General features: G+C 42.3%; 1 protein-coding gene across 2 annotated transcripts; it reads right to left on the minus strand.

Moving 5' to 3' along the window:
• Positions 1-513: 513 nt before the first annotated feature.
• DGKE (diacylglycerol kinase epsilon) lies at positions 514-24,464 on the minus strand. Of its 2 annotated transcripts, none has more exons than XM_080923242.1 (11): positions 23,707-24,464; positions 17,837-17,996; positions 14,475-14,594; positions 12,645-12,788; positions 12,198-12,355; positions 11,716-11,767; positions 10,475-10,588; positions 6,140-6,211; positions 4,004-4,131; positions 3,385-3,448; positions 514-3,063 (listed from the first exon to the last, which is right to left on the minus strand). In XM_080923242.1, exons 1-11 carry the CDS (start codon positions 24,162-24,164, stop codon positions 2,884-2,886), a joined length of 1,650 nt encoding a protein of 549 aa, XP_080779368.1. In that variant the 5' UTR covers positions 24,165-24,464; the 3' UTR covers positions 514-2,883. The 2 variants fall into 2 exon arrangements, with proteins under 2 accessions (XP_080779368.1, XP_080779367.1); XM_080923241.1 differs by having other exon boundaries at positions 3,337-3,448.
• Between the last annotated feature and the right edge of the window lie 2,298 nt (positions 24,465-26,762).

The following is a 26,762-nucleotide window of genomic DNA, read 5'->3' on the forward strand; positions in this document are numbered from 1 at the left end:
CTCCCACCCCCATTTCTGAATACAAAGTGCTGGTTTCGTGATTCAAATTTTTATTTTGAACAAAAGCATCATGACGTCATCGCCTATTCTACTGACCTGACCTCTCTGGTCAGATTATGTATTTAGGTCCACATTATAATGTGCAAATTAACATAACCTTTCAAGTTTTCTAGCTAGTGCAAATTAAAAATCCCACAGTGTACATTAGAAATATTTTTTACTTTATGTTACAGATGGAAATTACTTCCTGACATGCTGGCAGAAGTACTAAGTTTACACGGCACAGAAAGAACTTTTCTGAGTCAGCCTACATAACAACCAGGCACACAAATACTCTATAGGCAACTGCTACAGATTCTCAGACTCTAAAAAAATAAAATAAATAGTTTTCACTGTAAAAGTTTATAAATATCAGCTACATTACAGGTTCACAGCTAAGTTGCACAAAGTCTAAAACATTTAAGTTGCGTTACCTTACTACTGGACAGCGTCTATTCTGAGACAGAAATGCCCCCGACTCTTATATATACAAACACTGAAAACTATCTGCCTAAAGACCTATTTGGAGTTTAAGCCACTAAGTGCATGAGGCGTGAGGAATGCATCACAGCAGAAAAGGCGAGAGATGTGGAAACAGATAAAGAGATGGTTCATAGTTTTTCCTGAGAATGTGCAAGTTGTGTTGCTATGGAGACAACTTTAAATGGGACAGAGTCTCATACTGAGTTATTTTGTGAAGTACAGAGGCTTGATAATAAGCTATCACCATCTAATATATAACTTGCAAACACCAAGTATTACAAGTTGTATTCAAACAAGGCACATGCCTATACATTTATCTGGAATGCTGGGTAAACTAGTGTCTAAAAGTGTGAGCTGTGGTAAATAAAATATTGGCATGTTTTGGAAGTGGAAGTTACATAATGGAACCTGAGTAAGGCATCAGAAAGACATCACGGTGTGTTGTGGCAACGGGACACAAGCCTGCTCTACCTGGAGTATCTCAGTAGTTACCCTAACTATTTTGGCTGATAGCCCAGAGTTAATACATTGTTTTACCACAAATAGAACATTATGAAATACAACATCCACAATAAATTTAACATATTCATTGGGGGGTGACTCTATAACAATTCTGACCATGAATCTAAGGATGAATTTCACACTCCAAACAGGATCCTTCCCAAGGAACAAGCTGCAAACTCTTCCAGCCATCTCAGACCTCGGCTGCAGCTGTCCGCTGTGAAGGTGAAAGTAGGAACAAACTCTGGAACATCTTTCAATAGCAGAACTTGGTATCACCCAGGAACAGGTGGAAGAGGTTAAATTAGCAAGGTAAAATTACTTTAGATAATGTACTCACTAATATTTTATTTACTAAGTTGTCCTTTCAAAAACATGGTCTAGGTCTGAGGTGACTAAAATTGAAGTTTATGGCAATTCGTTGACTGTAGATTCATAATAAACCATTAAAAGGGAGATAAAATGGTGGTTTTGGGAATAGATTCTAGTCTTTCAGAAATTAATTCTCACAAGACCAGCAAGTGCAAACATACCATGTGTCAGAAACACACCAAGCTAGATGTCACTGGTGTGGCTAACTGCACCACCAGCAGCAGCAGAGCGCCCTCTAATGGAGAGCCATGGACCTGCCTCCAATAAGTACTTTGCAATGGAGGGTGAAGGGGTCATGAAAGAAACAAAGCTTTGCAGCCCCAAGTTCTTACTTATGTGCCTTCCCTTTAAGGTCTGAGGAATGGGCACAGGTGGGTATATATCATGGGAATCGAGAGTGCTGTGTGACTGTGAGCAGCAGATTTATGACACTTTACTAAATAAAGCTGTATAGCACAGTGTAAATGCTTAACAGAAGCATCATGCCGCAAGGTAAACAATAAGTTACAAATCTATCTTTCTCACTTTGGAATAAATATGATATAAACATCTTAGCAGAGCTCCCTCTCCGAGGGCAATGCTGTTAACAGTGCTTCACAACACAAGACCACTCAACTTGAGAAGGCGGGCAGCCTGGAATTTTTTTAATAACTAATCTGACTTGGAAGCTCCCCTTATGTGTCTGTTTTTTCCAGTCAACAATATCTTTTAGTCTAAAGTAAAGCTGGTGAACTGTAGAGCTTCCAATCCAAAGTTTTCTAATCTTACTTTAGACCTATCTACCTATCTAGTTGTGTATACATATATACATGTGTGTGTGTGTGTACACACACACACTAGAATGACAGGGCATTCATCTAGACTTCCAGAGGACCAAGGTTCAATTCCTAGTACTGCCCAAGCAATAACAATTTAAAAAAAAGAAAAAAGATTTTGTACTTCAGTTCAATATGGTCATGAAATACCTGGAAGTCTAACAGGAACTATGCCATCTTTCTTTCTCTTTTCTCCTCAGGCACTCCTAGAAATCAGAACGTAGGGTCCATTTGGTGTGAGGTGTGGGAATCTTAGGAAGCACATTGCAGGAGGAAGCCCATGTTAGCCATGGCCGTTCAAAAGGCAAGCGAACGGTTAGTGTGTTGTCACCATAGCAAGAACTAAGGGAATGATTTCCCCATCTACATCCTGTCCACCAAGGCAGTGCACAGTGCAACGTGAGGCCAGTCTGAAGATGTGCAGCCAGAGGAGCATTCCATCTCCGTGGGCCTTCCTGTGGTTTTTCTTTTTTCCTTTCCAATTAGTGATAAATGATCAGAGTGTGTTGCTGACAGAAGAGTCTGTCTGTGACACTGAAGTCTAGAGGTGGAAATGCTGTTTACATGGCTCACACACAAAAAATACTAGGAATGAAATCGGCCGGAGTGCCAGCAGCACATCCCGTGGAGGACATGTCACCGGTCTGGGCAGGTGCCGGTTCATCTCATCCTTCTACTCGGCCTCCTTTAAGTCCTCGTGATCCGAAGGGCTTGAGATGTCATCATCCGACTGCTCTCCAGAGAAGTACAGCATCAGTGCATGTGTCTTGTGTGTTATGGTGACAGTACAGGGTCCTTGGGCCCACGGCTCCCCATCCACCTGCATCGGCATCATGGAGCACTTCAAAGTCAGCTGAAATCAGGAAAACAATTAGAAAAGTGTCTGTTCTAGAAACTATAGGCAGCTGTTCCTATACACCACTACCTCCATGGGTCCTTAACCTTTGACATTAAAAAATTAATCTGAATATAGCCTTTTAATAGACTGTTTAGGAATTCTTTTCCAGTGGGCATTTTATTTCGTTAGCTGGCCAGCTAGCTTCCTGCAAGCCCCTGCTACAAGCTATAAAGTTTGGGGCAAGTGAGAGATGCTTGCTGTCTTCTGCTACCAATCCCTGTCACCTACCCGCACGGTATGCGCTTGTCCTATTCGAAAAGGATTTGCCAGCTTCACCTGGATTTGAGCACAGTGGAAAGACCCATACACTCCAACAACTTCCAGTAAGCCATCATCATGTCTGACATGAGAAGAAGAAAATATGGATTACAGAAGGCAGTAAAGTCAAATTGCTGAAAACACTTCTAATTCAGGCGGGCCATCATCCATCCATCCATCCACAGGATGAAAGGCACGGCGGCACCACACCTACCCACCATCTTATTATTAACATATACAGCAGTGAAAATCTGAGGAAAACATGAGATCTCAACATGTTTTACAACAACTACAACAACAACAATAATAATTAAAAAAAAAAAAAAAAAACCCACCCCACCAAAAACAAAAACAGAAGGTGTACTGCACACTTTTAATTCCAACATTCGGGAGGCAGAGGATCTGAGTTCCAGTATACCAGAGTTACGCAGTACCATCCTGTCTTGAAAACAACCAAACCAAACAACACAACACAACACAACAAAACCCAGGGCACATTCTGCAGTGAGCTGTGGTGCCGACAAGCATGCTCTAGTTCCAGGGAGGCTCAAGTAGGACTGAGTTCAAGATTAACCTGCTTTACAGACTTTACTCCAAACCACCCCCAACAACCAAGCTACATCACAACTGTACATACCTGGCTAGAGGATACGTCTCGTCTCCCATTCCTTCCCACAGTCTGCAGCCTCCGCCCCAGTATCCAATGTTCAGAACAATAATACCCTCCAAGTTAGGCAGTTCAACTCGCTCGCCATCCAGTTCTAGCTTTAAAGAAATGTAAGTGGTTAGTTACCACAGGGCACCCACTTCCACAGCATTCTCTAACGAGCATGAGGGAAGACAACTTCCTGCCTGGCACTGCAGGCAACCTGGCCTTTCTTCGTCTTCATACAACAGAACTAACTGTTAACTAACTGGCTTGTTCCTGCCATGTGCGTGTGCATGCGTGTGTGGAGGTCAACCTAAGCTGTTTTTCTTGGTTGAGTGTCCCTGCTTGGCCCTTATTTTTTTAAACTTGGTTTCTGGGGACTGGACTAAGGTCCTCATTTATTTGTATTGGAAGGCAGCTGAGCTGTCCCCTCAGCCCCAAGAGAAACAGTTTTTAATCAGTTTATCAACATTGTCCTTTTTTTCAGTCTCCATCACCTTGCCCTTTTTTAATTTATACATTCAAAGCATTTTATGTGTGGTGTGAATTCCTGCTTATGTCATGTACCGCCTACATGCTTGGTATCCAGGGAGGCCAGAAGATGGCATCAGATTTCCCGGAACTAGTTACTTAGGTACCTGCACTTGTGTGTAACCCCATTCCCAAAAAAGTAAGATACTCAGAAAAACCTCTGCACCCTGTTCCATTCTCCCATCCTAGAGAGCAGCATGGCACCTCACACTCCCAGGCCATATTCCCTACATCCAAATTAGTAGAAAACCACACGGCACTGTGTCGGTCTTGCATTTCTGACAGTATTTTGTGGCAGAACCTGCTATCTTCCCTGTAGAGGTTTCCAGGCTGTGCGCTCTGGCCTCATTCTCTCATATGCCCTAACACATTGGTGGGTACAAACCAACACAGCACTCCCTCAGTACGAGCCTCCACTGGCTTATTAGCCTGGCACGGGGCAGAATTCAAACTCTAAACAGGCTGGTAGGATACCGTGGCCTGGCCTGTATCTGGATGCCCTTCGTCTGGCTCTTGCCCTCTTCCTCCCTGCACTGAAGCTCTCCTGCAAGTGTCAGGGCTTGATCCTCAGCACTACTCAGTAACCCTTTCATGGAGGATCCTGCGCTCCTTCCCTGCTGGGTGGCTCCTCACATGTTCATGCTGCCCATTCTTGCCAAGGTGGTTATCATTTCTCCTCTTCTTATCTGTCAATGCTTTGGGGCTCCTCTAATATTTTTTTTGTTACTAAGCATTACAGATTCTTTCTAGAAGCAAGCAAGATACACAAGACTGCTATATATGATGTCGGGGTTCTGTAGCAACTCACACAATCAACAACGTCCTATTCTTACTGCTAATACATTTTTATTTGCTTTAGTTTGTAAGAGGTATCATACAAAACATGAGTTAATCTGTTACATTTTCCTGAGAGTTCAGATGAGTCAACACTGTGTTAAAAACTTTAAATTTATTATCAGGCAGCTAAACAGATTCTGAAACAAACCTGGATTTAATTTGTGACTACTAGTTCCTGTGGCCACAAACCATGTGACTTAGGAAAAGTACCTAATTTCCAAGTCTCTGGGCATATAGTAATATTTGACATTGAGGGTTGTAGTGATAACATAAAGGAATAATGAACATAAAGAAACCTAGGTAAGTGGAGGGTGCAGACATGACTCAGTGGTGACGAATACCTGCTACTCCTACAGAGAATCTAGTTCAGTTCCCAGGTACCCACACAGCAGCTTACAACTGTCCTGAACTGTTGCTCCAGGGGATATGGTGCCACCAAAGGCACAAAACTAGTTATATATATACAGGGCTGGAGATATGGCTCAGTGGTTAAGAGCATTGACTGCTCTTCCAGAGGTCCTGAGTTCAAATCCCAGCAACCACATGGTGGCTCACAACCATCTGTAATAGGATCTGATGTCCTCTTCTGGTGTGTCTGAATACAGCTACAGTGTACTTTATATATATATATCTTAAAAGCAAAAAAACCACTCTACATCCATGAACAAAGTATGTTTGTGGAAAATTCAGCATTTGTTAAAGAACTTCAGAATCTAGAAAATACCTAAGCCTTTAGAAAAGACATTAGTAGCTTACCTCAATTTTTTTATTCAAATCTTTACACTCTTGCACTAAACAATCTTTAGTTCCATAGAATAAATAAACAGCCTGTGAGAAATGAACAAAAGATATTAAGTCATCAAGAAGACACTATAAAGTAGACACTAACTATGGCCTTAAAGCACTAAGAAGCTGCTATGACATTAAATCAGGAAGACACTGTAAACATGACATTAAAGCACTAGGAAAACACGATAGCAAAGCTTAGGCACTGATCTGGGATGCCTCTGGCATGCAACTCAGTTTCACACTCATTCAGCATCCATTTCATCTGGCAACTGCAGCTGAGGAATTCTAGGTGAACACATGAAATGTGAGCCTTTCTCTCTCTTTTTGGAGACAGGGCTCATGTAACCCCATCTGGCCTAGAATTTGATACTTAGTCGAAACTCCTAATCCTCCTGCCTCTACCTCTTGGGTACTGAGATTACAGTTGGCTGGTTGTTACCACACCTGGTTTTAAGGGGTACTGGGGGATAAACCCAGAGTTGCTGAATCCTGCATGGTCATTTAAAGGATGGCATGATAGTGTTCCTGCCTCTGGAACAGAGCCAACGGGGCATAGGCATGAAGCTTGTTTGTATAACAAATATATATTTTACTTCATGTTCCTCCTTTGGGGAATATTCTCTCTGCCAAGGTTAATGACTCCATGGGACTTGCAGGACAGCCCTTATGGCTGTGGGAAAGAACTCTGAAAATAAAAGTTCAAAAAAAAATTGTAATTTCTCAACTATGCAAAATGTAAGGATGCAATATGAATTATATGTAGGGCTTCACAGACCTAAAAGAACAGAGGCAGCTACACTAATAAGCCAGCTTGCCAGAAAGATAAAAAGGCAGGCAGATTCCTGAGTTCAAGGTCAGCCTGGGACAAAGCTAGTTTAGACCCAGGCTTGATGGGAATGGCAATCTCAGGATGAGGATAAGGATAACCACACCTTATACTCTATGCTTACAAAGGCAGATCTCTGAATTCATTTGCAATGTTAAAAAAAAATATGCTTGCTCTAAGAATCTAGGGGCTGGGGTCAGGAATGCTGACTTGTGGTACAATTAAAAACGTAACCTGGAATAAATGACTTAATTGATGTGTAGCTATCTGGATGAGCTGCCTGGAGATCTACAGAGAGAGATGTCTCAAGCAGAACACAGGCTGTCAGCTTGTACCCACGATTTGACTTTGAGTTGTTCTTTTTCCAGCTCCTGAACACCATTTCCTCAGAATCCCCCTCCAAGTGGGAGGCAGGTCCTTGGCACAGGGCAACATGCATACTACACATGAACTCTACCAACTGCGCAGCATTTCTGAACCCTCTTTTTCCTCCCCTTTGACAGAGTCTTTCTATGCAGTCCACATTGGCCTTGATTTGTGGTGATTCTCCTACCTCAGGCCTATTTTGTTTAGAATTATAAAATCATCCTCTTTAGAAGGTTACAATCAACCCCATTATTTTGTGGTTTAACTAGTCTTTCAGAGGAAGTGTGGGATATGAATGGGATATTTTGTGTTTCATAACATTGCCTCCTGACTTACATTTTATAAGACTATGTTGGGGCAAGAAAATTCTATCTCCAGATTATTTACAGAAAAAAATCATAAATCTAGCAACCACTGTATAAACAGTTTTGAATACAGAAGGGTTGACAGAGAACTAAACTTGCTGACTCTATAAATAGCAATCTTTATTATCTTAGTAACATTGTCTTAAAAAAAGATGTTTTTATTTTATGTGTGTGGGTGATTTGCTTGAATGTATGTCTATGCACCACATGTATGCTTAGTAGCTGTAGTTATCAAAGAGGGCATCTGACTCCCTGGAACTGAAGTTAAAAAGGGATGTGGGCTGTCCATGTGGATGCTGGCAATCACACTCTGGTCCTCTGTAAGAGCATCCAGTGCCCATAACCACTGACCTATCTCCCCAGCCCATGTTGTCTTAGTAATATTATTTAAAAAATATTAGTGTCTATGAAAGAGAGCTGTCCCTGAAAATTGTGATGGTTTTTTTGCATCTATTGGATCCTGAAATGGTTGCTGCTACTAAAAAAGTCACAGTGGAAATTTCTCTACCCCTGACACCCTTGCCCTCCAAATTCCCCAAATTCCCCTTCGTCTCCCAGCCCGTGCCTGACAAATAGAGATAAAGGGAACAATGGCCCAGTGGCCCACCCGGCTTCAGTGAAGGAACATCCTTGAGTAAATAATTCTCAGAAAAACCGAGAATGTACTGACTGATAACCACCTGACCCTCTGGAAAGTCCCAGATAGAGTCCTGATGCATGTCACAATCAGTCCATGTTCACTATCCAATAGATTTAAAGGTCAATATGCTTAGCCAATAAATTTGAATTATAATCTAGCTGATGTAACCAATATCCCTAAAAAGTATAAAAACTGCTTATAATAGTCTGTTGGGGTTGCCTCTCCTTAGGGTGTTGGATGACCCCAGTGCACCAGGATCAATAAACTTCTTGCTTTTGCAATTGATTGCTGCCTCCGTGTCTCTTTGAGAGGGGTCTCCCAGATACAAAGACTCTCAGAGTCTTTTATTACAATTTTTTTTTTTAAATTACCAGTCTTAGGACTAATTATTTAAATACAATGATTTCAAAAATGGCCTAATATGATCAGTAAAATTAATACAACAGTAGAAATAATAGCAGGAGGGAATCAAGAGATGAGCAAATTGAGAACCACTGTTTTACAAAGTAGAGCTACTGTATAGATTATTTGTTTAGATAATTTCCTGGCATAATTTCCTGTTGCTTTAATGTGTTAGATTTCTCTCATGTTATCAATGGTTGAATTGATGATTTGCATAAAGAGGCAAACAAAATCTCTCAAGTGATCTTTAAATAGCTATCGTGGTTAAGATGGTTTTCCCCTTTCCTTGGTATTCTGCTAGCTATTCTTACAATTTTGCTATGCTTGCCCATAATAACTAGACAAGCTATGCAAGTGACGTTCAACCCTAGTCTCTATTACAGCCACAGTTCTCTTTAAAAAATAAAGAGTGGAGTTATTGTGGGCATGAAGGTCTTTGTGCTCTCTCTCACACACATGGAATTGTTCCTTCAAGGGAAGAATGTAAAACCTGTTCTCTGTTCAAAAGGCTGGAGCTTTCTAGTCTGGTGGCCTTGCACTCTCTGCATGGCTGAAGATTTTTCTGGCACCAGATCCTCCCCCTGACCCTTACTGAAAGTGTGTTTTCCTCAGTTGATCTTTATGGACTAGACAAAGAGTTTCTATGGAGTCATGTCTGATCTGTCGTTCCTCAAGGAGACACATGCACACTTTGCTGTGCGTGTGGGAGTGAGTTAATTATCACCAGTAGTAGTTTTCACCAAATTGTGCTGAGCTTAAATATGCCTAAAGTAAACCACTTGGGGTCAGACTCTTGAAGTTTAAACCACCACTGGCTACTGAGTCATGTCGAGCAGAACTGCCTTCTTGCTTCCCACAGAGCATCACTCTGCTGTCTGTGAAGGTCAAAAGACAGCCTCCACCCTCTGCCACCTAGTATGAAATTTCAACTATTTGTCAAACAAAAATAGGGATATAACTAATTTTCACAGCCAAAAAATAATAAAAAAACAAAAACAAAACAAAACCCTAAACAGAGCCAAGCATGATGGAATACACCTTTAATATCAGCAGAGGCAGGTAGATGCCTGCAAATTCAAGGCCACCCACTCTATATAGCAAGTTTCAAGGATACCCAGAGTCCCTGTCTCAAAAAAACAAAACAAAACAAAACAAAACAAAAAAACCAATCTAAAAACAGTAACAACAAACCAAACAAAAACAAAAACAAAAAAACAAAAACAAAAAAAAAAAACAAACAAACAAAAAAAAAAAAACTAGAAAAGAACACACAAAACCCAAACAATGCTTTCATGTAAGGAACCAGCTCTGCTAGGAACTGTAGCAGTAATGTCTGGAAGTGCCATAGGTGACTTTACTGCTTTGTGGGCCTTTCCTAAGCTAATGGAATATATTTTTTCTATTAGTGACATAACCAAAAATTTATTTTCCCTAGAATTTCTTTCAGCTACTTAAGATAAACTTCAACATACTCCAATTAACTTACATATAAATGAAATATTCCAACTTTTAATTTTAAAACTCTTGCTATAGTTAACAAAATATATTTACGGATTTTAATTTAAAATCTTACACAAAGCAGAACACATAAACGTTTCTGTAAGTCAGTGTGATCTGAATCTAAGAGTGCTAAATATAATTGAACTGTTGATTTTTACTGTACCTTCGCTGATAAGCAGGAAATGTTATTTTATCCAACACACCTTGTTAAGGATTCGGCTGGAAAACAGAGACGGCGCCTTCTCACGGTGAGCGTGAAAATTGAGAGCCATGAGGGCATCGGGTCCAATAGAGAAGTAGTTGTTCATTGTGAACTCCTGGGAGAGAGGAACGGACAACGCTACTGCTACCAGCTGGGCCGTACACAGGTCAATCTTAGTCTGCATTCTTCTTGAAAATGCACTGCCTTCTCTATTAACTGTTCGCAGTTACATACCCTGCCTGGTGAAGCTTTGGGCTAAGAGCTGCAGACAGGGCTCCCGCCGTTTCTGCTTGACAGAACTTCTATCTGCAATGGCTCTGAACTGTCTGCAGCCTTTTTTGCTCCTGTGTTCTCATGGTACTACTTGCTCTGTACCTTCTTTGCAACTTTCAGACTGTGGCTCTTAACGTTTTATTACCTTCGTCTGTACTCTCAATTCAGCCTAAATTCTTCTGTCTGCATGTCTAGCTCTGTTCTCATTCCTAAGCAGAAAGCACAAACCACCAGCCTCTTGTTCAACACCCCGCAGTCATCTGAGTCACTATGCCAGTAACACATCCTATTACACTGGAACTAAAGTTCTTTATTTTATTTTCCTGGTTAACACTATTTCCATTTATCTTATCGTGAAAATTAGAAATAGCTATGTATTCTTCCTTTTGTGGGCATCAGTGACAAGTCTCTAATTCTAAAAATGTCTTTAAACTGAAAAGGGAGTCTCCACACTGTCCTCATGCTCTGCCCATGTCTGTAAGCCACGGTCACACCGTCTTTAGAATTTCTCTCAAATACAGATGGGGATTGTGGGTAGCTCGGAATCCAGTACTTGGGCAGCATGTGTGAAACCTGGACTTCCATTCCCAGTAAACAAATACTCTTTTACCTCTGTATTATTTGCTTGCTATTTGCTGGCATGCTTCACCTCTGTGAGGGAAACTCTGTTTCTTTGCTGACCCAAATTAACTTGATCTGGCAAGGTGGCAGATACTCTTCCACAACACATTTTATACAGTCCAGCTTGGGGGCCCGGATGGGGCTCAGTGGCAGAGTATTCAGCTAACACTACCCAAAATACAAGCCAATGAGGAAAACTGGACCCAAGGTAGTAGAGCTTATCGAGTAAGGCTGGCACTCTGGTGCTCTGCTCTGTACCCGGCCCCCCTTGTACCAGATCTCTCTATCCTACCCACAGATGGACACTGTGCATTTGCTAAACTGCTTACTGAAGCACTAAACACGTACCTTGGGTTTTCTCAAATTGTAGTATCCTTTATTTGTTACCTGCACTTTCCATCTAAAAGACAGAAGTTAAAAGAGTACTTTTTACCAAAAAACCCTATATTCTAGGTAGCCTGACATATAAAAAATTCTATTTAACAAGTGCTATTTTATTTAATGAGTGCTACTTTAAAGCATTTGAGAACATACATCTAAGTAAGTGTGCAAATTTTGGCATAATTTATAACTGAGCCATTTACAATATCAAGAACAAGACACCTGTATCTGGTATGAGTACAGCAAATATTTAAATTACATTTATCTTGTTTTTGGTTTTTGAGACAGTATCTCAACACTATGGCCCAGGTTGGCCTCAGATTCATGGCAATTCTCTCCGAGTCACCAGGCCTGACCAACTTCATTGCATTTTGTAGCTACACAAGTCTTCATTTATAAAAATAATATCCCCAAACTCAGATAACAGACAGCTAGCACATGCAGCTTACCTGTCTAGTTTGACTCCATCTGCTTCCATTACATTTCTTAAGACCTGTGCAACAGGGATTTCTCCAGCATAGCCTGTACCCCAACCCAGGGTATTGGACAGATCATTGCCTGTTCCCAGAGGTAAGACTGCAACCTCTGGAATGTACTTTTCTTGTCCCTAGAATATAAAAGACACACTGCAGAGCCTTCTCTTTAGATTTTGTAGCATAATAGTAATGGTAAAATTTAAAGACTAATGCAACAAAGACACAACTACAACTGTTAGGGTGCTAACTACTTCATCAGTGTCTCATTCCTAACAATCCAAATTGGCACCATCTTCTGATAATCACCTGCTAACTTCATCCTTTGGGGTGAGGGTGGGGAGGTGTGCACACGCCAGACAAACACTCTACTACTGAGCCATGTCACCATCCGCCATTACAGTAGTTCTCAAAGACAGATACCTTAATCTTCATCTCATCGATGGCATCGAGGACCCAGCCCACAGTCCCGTCCCCTCCACAAACGAGGACTCGAACAGAGTAATAAGGAAGAAGAGTGCACAGCTGCAGGGCTTTGATTGGGGGAGTTTTAGTTACATCAAACACCTACAAATGAAAGGACAAGAAAAGGTTTTTACCCAGCACTGTCTTCCACCTGCCGATGACTTCTAGCTGAACAGCTGAGCAGCAGTACTGGCTGTTGCATACTTCCCTTTCCCAGTTCCCCAGAGACAGGGCTACACCTCCTGTTTACTGAGGCTCATCCTGTACACGGACCTACAAAGGAGGAACCAGCCTCATCCCACTGACTAGGACACCAAGGCCCAGGAGGTCACATTAGTTGCTGGTGAATCTGCAGATGCTGAGATACAATTCAAACTAAGTCTATGATACTGTCTGGCTCCTTTCTACTCACATCACAGTATAGTGGGCTAAGCTCTAGTGTTCCACTCTTTATGCCTTAAAAACAAAATACTAGTGCAGATTTCTAAAAAATAATTCTGACAAATACACAATGTCCTAAAATGTAAGGACTCTGATTATTTATAAATATTTACTGACACAGGAAATTCTTAGAGACTAATGGTCTTTGTATAGGTGGCTTCTGTGGTATAGTTTATAGTAATCCAAGTACAGGGACAATCTTAATTCCAATGGTAGGAAACTTGGTAAATCACCACATTTCTGTTAAGTTACTAGTTAGTCATCAGGTTTGAAATCAGGAAGATATATTGCAACGGCAATATATTTAAATATTTAAATCACTAAGGAAATGTAAATTTGTGCCTCTTACTGTTAATAGCAGTTATCCTATTTGGTGCTAGGGACTGACTCTGGTGCCTTACATGCTAGAAATTTACTTTATCATTAGGTTATTGCTCTAATACTGAAGATGTAAAAAGCAAAAACTGGAAGGAAAAACAGCAATTACATTTCGGACTATTACCTGCTAGTGCAGACATACGTTCTTTTTCTAAAAACTGTGTTTTTAAGAGAGGATCTTACTGTGTCGTCCAGACTGACCTTGAACTTAGAGATCCACCTGTCTCTGCCTCTTTTGTGTACCGGGATTATGAGAGTGTGCCATTACACCTGGATTCATTTAATTTTAGTAGCATACCTCCCCCATTTTAAAAAACAAGGTATAATCTTACTTTTTAAAATAATTTCTCTCTGAAAATGAACAAGTGGATGGTTTCAGTTTGGACAATTGCTGTCATAATTCAGTTTATAATATTTTTAGAAAGTAAGATGCATCAAGGCCCCATAGTTACTTCCCACTTCCAGGCCTCAGCAATCATGAGTCTACACTTTCTGACTCCACTGACTTGCCTTTTCTGGACAGGTCACATGAATGCAGCTATACAGCATGATCCCTCCAGCCTGATGAGTTAGCAGTGTCTTTTTAAAGTTCATGCACTATCATATATGGTTTATTTCCTTCATTCACTGAAAAATATTCCACTTTATGAATACACAACCTGTTTAACCATCCAGCAGTCAATGGACAGTCAAGCCTGTCTACTTTTTGGCAATTATGGTTACTGCACCATTGAACATTTGCTCCTAAGTCTGTGGGACATAAGGCTTCATTCATTTCCCTTGAAACAGGATTGCTGGGTGTTGTGATTTTTGTTTTACTTTATATTTGAAGGGCTTGAGTGTTTTGTAATTACTATTCTTTCCTATGACTAAATAGTGAGCCAAGGCACCAAAAACCATTGCATTTCAGGGAAAATAAAAGCTAAAAGTAAGGAGACTTAGAAAGGAAGGTTTTTTTCCTTTATTTACCTGGACTGGATTTAACAGGATCTTAAACTCTCCCAACAGTCCTTCTCCCATGTTAGTTCCACTACGAGAGTTGGCCAGGATTATTAATGGGGTCCATTGCTTTCCACACTTAGAAGCAAGCTAAAAAAATGAACAGAAACAAAATGGGGTTAGATTGAGAGATGGCAAACATAAAGCTTCCCTTATTAACAGTGGTGCTATTTGCTGAAGTAAGAATTATGCAGTATCATCAACACAATAAAAAGCCCAGGAATGGCACAGGACCATCCAGCTTGGCCTTCCACTCAATGTCAACTTCTTATGTGTATACGTCTCAATGTGGAGGTCAGACGACCTTCCCTCCCTCCCTCTCTGAGAGAGTCTCATACTGTCTTGTTTGGTCTGGAATTCAGAGATCAATTTCCCCCTGACTCCCAAGTGCTAGGATAAAAAGTCTTCCAGCAGAGAGCCTATCCTCTTTCTTGAGACAGGGTCTCACCAGGGGTCAGGACTTGTCAGTTATACTAGGCTGGCTGGCCACCAAGGCCTAGAAGCTCTGTCTTCCTAGGGCAGGATTACTCATAGATGCCACCACGCTCAGCCTTCTACACAGATGCTGAGGGCTGAGCCCCTTATGCTTGCATGGCAAGTACTGACTGGACCATTTCCTGTCTCCACAGTATTTCTTCTGCATCATCCATTTTAAGAAATTAAATTTAATCAACTTTTTTTGTTGTTCTTGTTTTGAGACAGGACCTTTCTGTGCAGCCCTGGCTGTCCTAGAACTCACTCTGTAGACTAGGCTGGCCTTCAACTCAGAGGTCTGCCTGCCTCTGCTTCCTGAGTGCTGGGATTAAAGAAGTGTGATACCACCTGCCAGCTAAACTTAATCAACTTTTAATAATTTACATTATTTTTATGTGGATGAGTGTTTTGTCTGTCTAAATATGCATCATGTGTAAGGAGTGTCCTCAGAAGCCAGGGGGTGCAAGATCCCTTGGAACTAGAATTACAGACAGCTGTGAGCTGCCATGTGGGTGCTAGGAATTCAAACTGGGCCTCTGGAAGAGTAGCCAGTGCTCTTTACTGCTGAGGCTTCTTTCCAGCCCCCCTTTCATTCTTTAAACAATATTTTCATGGGGCTCCTGCAGAGGATTTGAGTGTGGTTCCCAGAACCCACTTGAGGTGGCTCACAAGAGCTTGCTAAAGATAGCTAGAAGTCCCTTTAAATATGAATATCTAAGCATGTCCTGAATGACTTCTGCCTGATACTTAGGGCCCACTGAGATAGCTCAGCAGGAAAAGTGCTCATTGCCACTACTAATATCGCAGTTCAATCCCTGGAACCTACTTGGCAGAAAATGAACCAACTCCCACAAGTTAACCTTTGACCTTCACACATGCTCCATGGCTCATTTGAAGCCCCCATGAAATACGTAAATGTAATAAGAGTTTTAAAAATATTTTATTTTCAGTTTCAGCTTTGTGTGATGTGCATGTGTGAGTGCAGGCATCCATGGAGTCACATATGTGCTCATGGTACAAGCACATATGTACATACATGAAATAAAAACTTATAAAGGAACTCATTAATAAAGCAGTCCACTTAAAAAGGGGGGGGGGCTGGAGAGATGGCTCAGCGGTTAAGAGCACTGACTGCTCTTCCAGAGGTCCTGTGTTCAAATCCCAGCTACCACATGGTGGCTCACAACCATCTGTAATGAGACCTAATGCCTTCTTCTGGTGTGTCTGAAGACAGCTACAGTGTACTCATATACATAAAATAAATAAATTGATCTTTAAAAAAATAAAATAAAGCAGTCCACTCTACTGTTAAATCACATTAGCATAAAAACAAGTAGAAAATGGGTTCTTAATAATTTTCATTGACTTCTAAAATAATCAAAGTCATGAGATAATTTACCACACAGTTACATAGGTTGAGTATCCCTTACCGAAAGTGCTTGAACCCTAAGTGCTGGGTGTACCGCCCCCCAACCCAAGGTCTCACTTTATTCTTTCATACAAGTGTTACTTACTCTGGGTCTCTCCTCCCGTTTCCTCTCCACCTCCTACAATCACCAAACCCCATAGTTACTAATTCTGGTTTGGTTTAGTATTCCATAGATCTTAATCAGGGGCACCTGTGTGATGCTGAATTTGGACCTATCCATCAGAGCCTGGAGGCTCACCAGTGAATGTATAAACAGACAGCATGTCTTCCTCTCTACCGAACAAGTGCCAGCAGATCACCAGCAAGTGGTAGGTTGTAGCATTGTTGTCTGTCCCTGTGTGTCCTGTCGTCATCCCATGTCGTTCCCCCAACCCTAACAAAATTTCTGCGTAGCCCTGGATACTCTGAAAACTATACTCTATAGATCAGGCTGGCCCCAAACTGAGTGATCTACTTGGCCTCTGCCTCCCAGAGTGCTGGGATTAAAGACATGCACTACCATGCTTAGCCAGAAGTGTCTTAGTTTGGAGTGTTTGCACACACATAATGGTAGGTAATGGGGTGTTTTGGAAATTAGATCCAAGTTTAATATGAAGTTGATTTAATTAACTATGTATGAACCTTCATACATAGCACACAGGTAATTTTGTAGGATATTTTTCACTGTCCCTACACTTTTTTATTACAACCTGTCCTGAAATTAGGAGGATTTTCTACCTGTGGGGGTCATGACACTTAAAATGTTGGGCTAGGGATACTCGACCTTTACATTTCAGAGTCTCTCCATCGACGAACTGGATTTTATTATCTCTTATCTGTTTTCCTTTTCTAGATGTATATGGGGATATATCAGCTTGCAAGAGTTCGTTATTTGTGATTCCTAGTTTTTTTGCTTTGTTCTCTGAGACAGGGCCTCACAGAGATCTGTCTGCCTCCTGCCTCTTGAGTACTGTGATTTAAGGCTCTTTTACTTTTTTACGCATGGATGGGCCTTTTGGCTGCATTTATGCCTATGTATTATATCGAAGCAATGCCCACAGGTCAGAAGGTGCACTGGATCCCTTTGTTAGAGTTAGAGCTGGTTCTGAGACTCCACGTGGGTGCTGCGAACCCAATCCCGATCCTCTGGAAGAACAGTAGTGCTCTTGACTGCTGAACCACCTCTTTAGCCCCTGCCTCTTAGTTTTGAAACCAGATTTTGCTAAGCATTACAGAATTTGCAATATAGACTAAGCTACCCTTAAAACTTTTGGTCCTGCTGCCTTTACCTCCTAAATGGTGCTATTAAAGATGTTTGTTACCATGGTGAACCGTGGGTGAGGTTTTATTGTCATCTCTCTAGCCCCCTAATTTTTCTCAAATATACAGAATTAACTATCTTATATGTTAACTTTAAATGAATAAATTTATAAGAAAATCAATTAGTTACCACTTCATAATTTGTGTTTTTGTCTTTACGCATCTGGTTAATGGAAGTTAAATAACTGGGCGGGATGATGAGATTTCGAAATTCTCCAAAGTCACACTTTTCGCTCTTTAAGCTGCTTCTCATGCACTCATCGTGAACTGTCTGCTGGCACCAGACGCACCTGAGGGAAGAAGAAACAACTGTCAGTTAGAGCTAAACCAGTGTTCCCAACGCACAGACCACTTTCTCTCAAAAGTTAAAACATTTGGGCTGGAGCGATGGCTCAGAGGTTAAGAGCACTGACTGCTTTTCCAGAGGTCCTGAGTTCAATTCCCAGCAACCACATGGTGGCTCACAACCATCCGTAATGGGCTCTGATACCCTCTTCTGGTGGGTCTGAAGATAGGGACACTGTATTCACATGCATAACATAAATATATATATTTTTAAAAAGTTAAAACATTCTATACACACAGAAATAAATGTAATAAAAAATTTCCACAAAAATGTTCTACACATGATCATACTTTTTAAAGTGGTAACACCAGTAGGTACAACCTCCCTAAAAAGGTCAATCTAGAACAACAGCTATACACTAGAAATGTGTGTGTGTTAGCTCAAATCTATTTATGATATCTGTAGTTCCACAAGCCTGGTTTGGAGATGTTTCAACTTTTATGTAGAAAGTAAAACATCCCATTTCTTTCTTTTTAAACTATTTATTTCCGGGTTCTTTGAAAGAGTAGCCAGTGCTCTTAGCTAGAGAGCTATTTTTCCAGCCCCCAAACATCCCACTTCTTTAGCGGCTGATAAATAGTTCAATGTCTGGTTCTAAAACAAAGATAGGACATGTGTATCCAGATTTACTCTGTACTGGGTGCCTGTGCCAACAACAGGCAGGGATTAGTGCTAGCGAGGCTCAGGCTTTCTATTATTAATCTGCTAAACTGTTTAATCCACTCACAGACAAGACACATCTGACTAGCAAAATCAGGCCATCAGAGGACAAAATCAATTTAAAAAGTAGTGAATGTTAACTCTGGGCCTTCTATTTTAAAGGTGTTCTTTCCTTTTGGATGTTGAGATTTGTCAAGTAATTACTGCTGCTTACTCAAGAGTTCTACTGATGGCTAAAAATAGATTCCTGAACAATGTGTCTGAGACAATCACAACACAGCTTGCTCACATTTATACTGACCTTTAACGTCAGAAACTGTAATAGATGGTTACAGCTGATGTAACTGTTCCATCTCCTGGTGGCCTACAGCTAATTACTATTTTACTGCGATCACTGTATATATATTTGTTTTTGATTTAAGATTCTGCTTTTTGGCTCCCTGGCTTTGAACTCCAAATTCAAGAGTACTAGAATTATAGGCAAGTGGTACCAAACTTGGCTTGGGTCAGTTTTTCCCCCAGTGCTGGGGATACAACCCAGGACTTGTTCCTGCTATTCTATTGTTCTATTTATTATCTACACATATAGGACTGTAGCTCAGCTAACTCTAACTAGTATATTCTATTTATTTCCCCGTATACAACATTTATTTGTGGTGGAAAAGGGTCAAATCTCACCATCTATTTTATTTATTTATTTATTTAATTTTTTATGTGCATTCATGTTTGGCCTGAATGTATGTCTGTGTGAGGGTGTCAGTTCTTAGAGTTAAAGTTGGGTGCTGCGATATAGGTGCTGGAAATTGAACCCAGGTCCTCTGGAAGTGCAGTCAGTGCTCAGAATTACTGAGCCATCTTTCCAGCTCCTCCCACAGCCAATAAGAATGAGAATGAGAAGCTGATCTACTTACTTCCTGGGTTTCTCACCAGCCGGGCTAATCAGATTTGGCATGTAAATTGTTGCCACAGGGAGATAAGCAGTTAGGGAATATTGTGAGGAGCCACATAGTTTCCCATTCAGAAAACAAAGTTCTTGGAACAAAACAAAACAAAACAAAACCCAACAAACAAGCAAACAAAAACCCATTGTGTCGATAAAGCAAGGGCAGGGGGCTGGGAGATGGCTTTGTAGTTAAAAGCATTTATTACTCTGCAGAAGTCTTGGGTTAGACTCCCAGCAACCACGTGGTGGCTCATAAGCATCTATAACTCTAGTTCCAGAGGATCTGATACCCTCTTTTGACCTGGGGACACTAGGCATTCATGGGGAACATAAATATGCATTCAGGTAGAACACCAGTGCACATAAAAAAAAAAAAAAAAACTAATGCCCTGAAGAACCTCCCAAAATCTTCTGACAGGGTGACACATGATGGTGGCCTTATAAAAGATAATTATAGCCTAAAAATAGTGTATTATTACTGAACATAATCTGCAAAAATACTCAAGTATTTCATAATAATTTCCTCTGGGAAGACAAGACTAAGGCTGGGAAGGCATGAACGTCTAAGCGTGCTATTTTTGTGTGTTAGTTAAGTTTCTAAAAACTAGAATATAGTCACGAATTTCTTTACTAAGTTTTTAAAAATAGTATTTTAAAAAACACTATCATGCTTGAGAATTTAGGTATGTAGAAATATATAAAGTCATCTACAGACAGCCACTTAGTTCTTTGGAGCACTTACTCCAGTTTAATAGTGCGAAAAGTAGGAAGTGGCCTATATATGTACTGGATACTGTGTTTCTTCCTAGTTGGTATTAGGCATATTTTCCTAAGCTAGTATGTGTTTCTAAAAACATGGGTTAGAAAGAAGTGTGTAATATTACATTATATGGATATGTTATAACTTAGTCAATCTTTTCTGTTAAAATTTATTTTCTTTTTTCTTCTTAATGTTTCATACCAAGCTGGCCTCAAACTCGGTATTGGGCCAAGGATGACCTTGAACATCTGTGATCTTCCTGCCCTGTCAGGCTGAGATTACAGGTGTGCATGACCAGGGGAGTTTATGTGGTGCTGGGAACTGAACCTGGGCTTCATACAGACTAGGGAGGCATTCTCCCAACTAAGCTACTTTCCCTAGTCCCTGAAAACCATGTTTTTAAAGTACTGTCCATTAGTACCTAAAAACCTGTCTTGAAGATTAAAAAAAGTACTCTATTGTTTTATCTCAGAGGTCTTTTATACCTAGGAAAAGTAAGTTTCCTTTTTGCCCTTTTTTGGTGAATTGTTACGTGCTATATTCATCTTTAAAGTGTTACCATGAAGCCTTGACCATATCTATCTTTCATTAGTTTTTAAAACTCTACCTATCTACCTTCTAAGGTATCACATATATGTTAGAAGGGCATGCCACAGCACTTGTGTGGTGGTTGGAGGAAAACTGGGAGTCTGTTTTCTCTTCCCACCATGTGGGCCTTGGAGATAACTCAGGCTGTGAGACTCGGTGGCAAGAGTGCACTCTGATGCCCCTCTCATGAGGGGTTAATGACTGCAAACGCTTTGACTTACTCAGAAATCTTTTTGTTATACTTATAAAAAATATGTGTTAGTTTATCTTCAATTCATTTTAATCTCTTGTATCTCAGACTGCCCTTGAACTCTGTAGCCAAGGATGACCCTGAATTTCTGACCCTCCCCAAGTGGGTGTTTTGCACTGAACCTGGGTCCTCTCTAGAAGAGTGACCAATACAACTGCTGAGCCATCTCTCCAAGCCCAAATATAATACATTTTTTTTCATTTGTTTTGTCTTTTTTGAGACAGGGTCTCACTATGCAGCTCTGGCTGTCCTGGAACTTGCTATGTAAACCAGGCTGGTCTTGAACTCACAGAGATCCTCCTGCATCTGCCTTCTAAGTGCTGGGATTAAAAAGGTGTGAGTCACCATGCCTAACTAATATAACGAATTTTTACATGGAACCCAATTCCCTATTTTACCAGAAAAGAAGTGAGAAGAACAGGTAAGCTAGAGAAAAGATGGGGGGGCTACAGAAATACAGTTGCAGTGGTGGGGCTAGAAGCAGGCCTCTACAAAAAGACAAAAATTACAGAGAAAGCAGATTCCAGAAGAGAACGTATAAGATTAAAGAATAATTTCACATATGTATGAAAATACCAAAAAGAAACTATTTTGTATATTAATCTAATAATTTTTTTCCCCAAGACATGGTTTCTCTGTGTAGTCCTGGCTATCTTGAACTCCTACTGTAGACCAGGCTGTCTTTGAACTCAGGAATCAGCCTGCCTCTGCCTTCCAGAGTGCTGGGACTGAAGGCTCATGCCACCACTAGCTAGCTAACCTAACACATCTTTAAGTTAAGAGCGATGCTAGAGGGATGAATCTGTGATTAAGGGCGCTGGATGCTCTTATAGAGGACCTAGGTTTGAATCCCGGCACCTGGACAGCAGCTCACAACCCTCTAACTCCAGTTCCAGGGGATCAGATGTGTTCCTTTGGCCTCCATGTGTACTAAGCATACACATGATGCAGATAAACGTGTAAGTAAAAGACCCACATATACACACACAACTTAAAAAACAAACAAAACACCTCGAATTGGTGACCACATATCTTGTTTGACTGTGGTCACCTCGATTTTAGCTTATTTTCTGGCTTCCTTATTAGTAATGCTCTCCATGTGTCCCAGCATAGACAGTAAGTTCATATATAACAAGAACTTTTCAAGAGGACAGGAAGGAAGACGGATGAGTGTTTATAAATGTGTACAACTGTTCTCCCAGAGGACCCTTTGGTCCCCAGCACATCAGCTCCAGGGTAGGCTGATACCCCCTTGTGGCTGCTGTGGGTATCTGCTCCGCACTTGAGTGCAGATACCCACACAACACACGCACGCAATGTGCTCTGGCTTCCAGAAGCTTCAGAGCTATCACCACCTTTCTGTTCGGCTCTTGAAAGTGTGTGTGGGAATTTCTATTTGTGGGAAACAAAACCTGTTACACAGTGAAGTCCAGACAAGGCTCTGACAAGGATGGGTGTTGGAAATCTTGGGGAACCAGCCCCGCTTTCTCTTCGGTTTTCTCAAGTGAGATGATCAGCAAGGCAGCACGGCTGTCCACCAGCCTCCAACATGGAAGCCTGTTTCACACAGCATCCCACCATGCAAGAAGTCCTTGTTCAGTGTGTATGCTGAAGCCATGAAAGCATTCTCAGTTTAACTCAGGTGACTCATCTGAGACACCACTCCTGAAAGATCTGACAACAGAAATTTCCTTTCAGGGCTGGTGAGACAGCCCAGCAGCCTGATGAGCTAAGGGCCACAGGACTCGTGGGAGCTCACTTCACAAAGTTGTCTCCTGACCTCCACATAGACAACTCTGTTGCAAAGGAGCACCCCCTATACATATATGATCGGAAAGCACAATACTCCTTTCCTGTCTTGTGTGTCAAACAATTGACTAGGACACCAATCGCTGTGTTAGCAGAAGAAATTTAAAAAGCTGCTTTGAGAAGACTCTTGTTTTCAATGTTCCAAACTAAGAACCAGTTGGTTTTGGGACTGGCAAAAGGTTCTTTGTGTACCCTTCATTATGTAAAATGGGGTGCTATAGAGTTGCCATGAGTCAGGCAGCACTTAAGAGGCCTTTGATGAAAATTAAGAGCCCCGGCCGGGGTGGGGAGTTAGGGGTGGGGGTGTTCAGTTGTTAAGAGTGCTTGAATAACATGCGTAATTAAGGCCTTTAGGTTGGATACCCAGCACCTCATGAACTGGTTCTGGTGCTGCACACCCGTGATCTCAGCATGCGGAGGTGAAGGCAGAAGTATTAAAAGTTCAAGGTCATCTGCTATCCAGTGAGTATGTGGCTAGTCCGGGATACAGGAGACTGTCTTAAAAGGAAGGGGAAAAAAGGCAACATCTACATGAGACCTGCTGCAAATACCAGGGATGCCGTGAGTAGTTTAAGCCATTTGCTGAGATGAATTTAGGTCTTACCACCCACTGTTTGCAATCCTGCCTCCCACAAAAGCCATACCTGTAATCGCAGAGTTTAGGCTGGCTGCCACACTGCTGCCTGCAGATCACACAGTAAGTGCACAGGGGGACATTGCCGCGGATCCAGTGGTGGGGCATGGCATCTGCAGCCCTGCTGTCGTTCTTGAGCATGATCTCTTTGCAAGGGAAACGCTTGTCGACCTTCTTGAGGCAGCCCTCGTCCACGCGGAGCCCGCAGCAGTCGCAGAAGGCTCCTTGCAGGATGTGCTGCGCGCACACGCAGCAGTAGGTGGGGTGGCTGAACAGATCGGTGTCGCGCCAGCAGTGCTTGCTCTTGCGGAAGATGTCCCTGCGGTGAAGCTGCCGACGCGAACGCTGCAGACTACACCATAAGGTGATGAACACCGGCAACAGCACGGAGCACAGCGTCCATAGGATCAAGTGGCCATCGGGGAGTAGGCTCTGCGCGGATGGGCCGGACCGCTGTTCCCCCTCCATCTTCCCAGGCCCAGGCGTGGCCTACGGATCCAGCGGCCGGGTCCAGAGGGCTTGCCTTAGGACTCACTGCGTGGGGTTGCGTCTCGTCTTCGCTGCGCGTGGCCTCGGCCCTGGGAAAGGTGCAGGTCGCACCCGCGGACTCCGTGCAACACAGGCCGGGCCCGTAGCCACCGCGCTCACAACGGCCGTCGAGCTGGGCCTCTCCCGAACCCCTCTCGCGAGGTCTCTAGAGACCCCAGTTCGCTCTCGCGGTCTCGGATACCACCTCCAGCCAAGCCTCTGGCCGCCGTCCCAACCTCACGCTGCGAGACCAGCTTGGGGTTAGGAGGCCGCGCTTGAGGAGCGCACCTGCGCAGTCCGCACGCCGGCCAGCAGCTCCGTGGGGGCCGGGCGGGGCCTGACGCACCCAGAACATGGGCGGGGCCAGGACAAGGCCTATGGTGGCGCTTTCCGATGGTGGGGCGGGGCTAGAGAAAGGCGGGGCCCGCGCTGATAAAATTTATTTATAGGCGGGGCCAGGTGTAGGGCGGGGCTCGCAGCGGCGCTTGGGTGGGAGGGGTCAGGTATGAGGGCGGGGCGGAGGCTGGAGGTGGCTTGGGAAGTTCAAACACTTCAAGGGTCTGGACCATACAGGAAAGGATGAGCAGAGGACCCGATAAGATGGTGTGGAATGAGGCACAGGAAATCGGGGGCGGAGTAACAATGTTAGTGTACATGGTTGACTGTCATGAAGTTCGGAACCAAAGGAAGTTCTGCCATAAGAGACTTACAGTATTTGATCTTTAGCCTGATCCCCTTCCTCACTGGTGAAGATGGGATTGGCATGGTTATGGATATTGGAGAATCCTGGATGGAGAAAACTGGCTCTTCTGAAAGCGTTCTGTTCTGAATGGCACAAGTCAAAGATCGCCAAAAGTCACCAGTTCTCTTTGTATATAAACAAAACAAAATAAAATAATAAAGTAATTGGGCATGTGGCCTGCAGAGGTGAATGAATCTCTGTGAGTTCAGGGCAAGCTTGATCTATGTAGTGTGAGGACCAAAACAGGAAAAGTATACCATACGGGTTAAGAGTTCTGTTTGCATTTAAAGATAAGTTCCTGTTTGTCCTGTGTTTGTTTGACCCTTCTGCACGGATATGCTTGAACACATGTGGGCTAGAGGTAAATCAGGGGCACATGTTGGCAGGAAATATGTCAAGATATATGCTTGCCCCTGACTGAACCTGATGGGAAATGCCTTTTTAAGTCTCTGCAAAGCATAACTTGAGGCCATTTTCTGGGAACCCAGAGTCAGACCTGGCCAGAGAGTCCATCACCTGGCTGGTATTTAATTAAAGCTTACTGTAAATTGTGGTAGTGGTCTTATTCTCCACTAGTGGGGTTAACACAGGCTCTTGGTCAGCTAGGGGTATACAATAAGACTCCGCCTCAAACAAACAAACAAACCAAACCCAAAACAACCCCATTGAAAACAGCTCTCCACAACCGGATCACTTTGTTTTTCTTTGGCATGAAAAAGAGTGCCTGGGCCAGCCAGATGGCTCAGCAGGTACCTGCTGCTAAGCCTGACTACCTTACTTTGATTCTTGGGACTCAAACATTCTCTGTGGGCACCTACAAAAACACATATACAAACATAAATACGTAAAGAAGTAAATATAATTCTAAAAATAATTACTTTGGGCATACGGGTCAGCTTCGGTCTCAGCCATGAGTTTCTATAATTTGTTTTTATAATTCTATAATGGAATTTTATAATTCTATAAGATGCAGGCTCTGATCCCCCTTCTCTCAAGGAAGAGACCTGAGATCACGTTCCGTTTGAGACAGTTTCACCCCATAAGCCAGGCTGGCCTCAAATGTGTGGCAGTTGTCCTGCCTCTGCCTCCCCAGTGCTGGGAAGCACAGGCCAGCACCGCTTTGCCTGGCTGTGAGCATCCACATTTGTAACAGCTATCAGGTGACAGCTATGATGATGCCTGTGGCCCGAGAACACACCGTGAGTCTGAGACTGGTGTATGGAACAGGCTGGAACTGGAAGTTGGAGATACTGGTTAAGTGGGAAGCCGATCAGATGGGCTGGGGAGTGCTGGGAACAGAGCCCTGCCTGCCCCTGCACTCGGGGATTCCTGACTCTTAGGCTCATCATTTCCCCTTTGGGTCGAAGATTCTCATCTGCAACCTGAGAGATCTCTACAGCATAGCTTCTGCTCCGACCACTGGCATGGTGTATGCAAGTGTTACTGTTTTCTATAAATCCTTCTAGGTGCAGAACCCTTAAAGTTATTAAGAGGCAACAACAAACACACTCTTAAAAAGTGACAGTTTCTCTCCATGTTTTGAATATTTGGAAAACACAACAAATTAAAGAGAAAAAGAAAAAAAAAAGCATCTACCAAATGTCAGTCCAGGGACAACTGGTGTTTAAACATTTGACGTGTTTTTCTTCTGTTGTCTTTTCTCTCTTCTTTCTTTTTCTTCTTTGAATATATCTCACACTGGCCTGAAACTCACTATATAGCTAAGAATGATCTTGAGCTTTTGATCCTCCTGCCTCCACTTTCCAGGGGCTGGGATTACAGGAGAGAGGCATCAA

Source organism: Micromys minutus (assembly GCF_963924665.1).
Source record: "Micromys minutus genome assembly, chromosome: 10".
Lineage (NCBI taxonomy): Eukaryota > Metazoa > Chordata > Mammalia > Rodentia > Muridae > Micromys > Micromys minutus.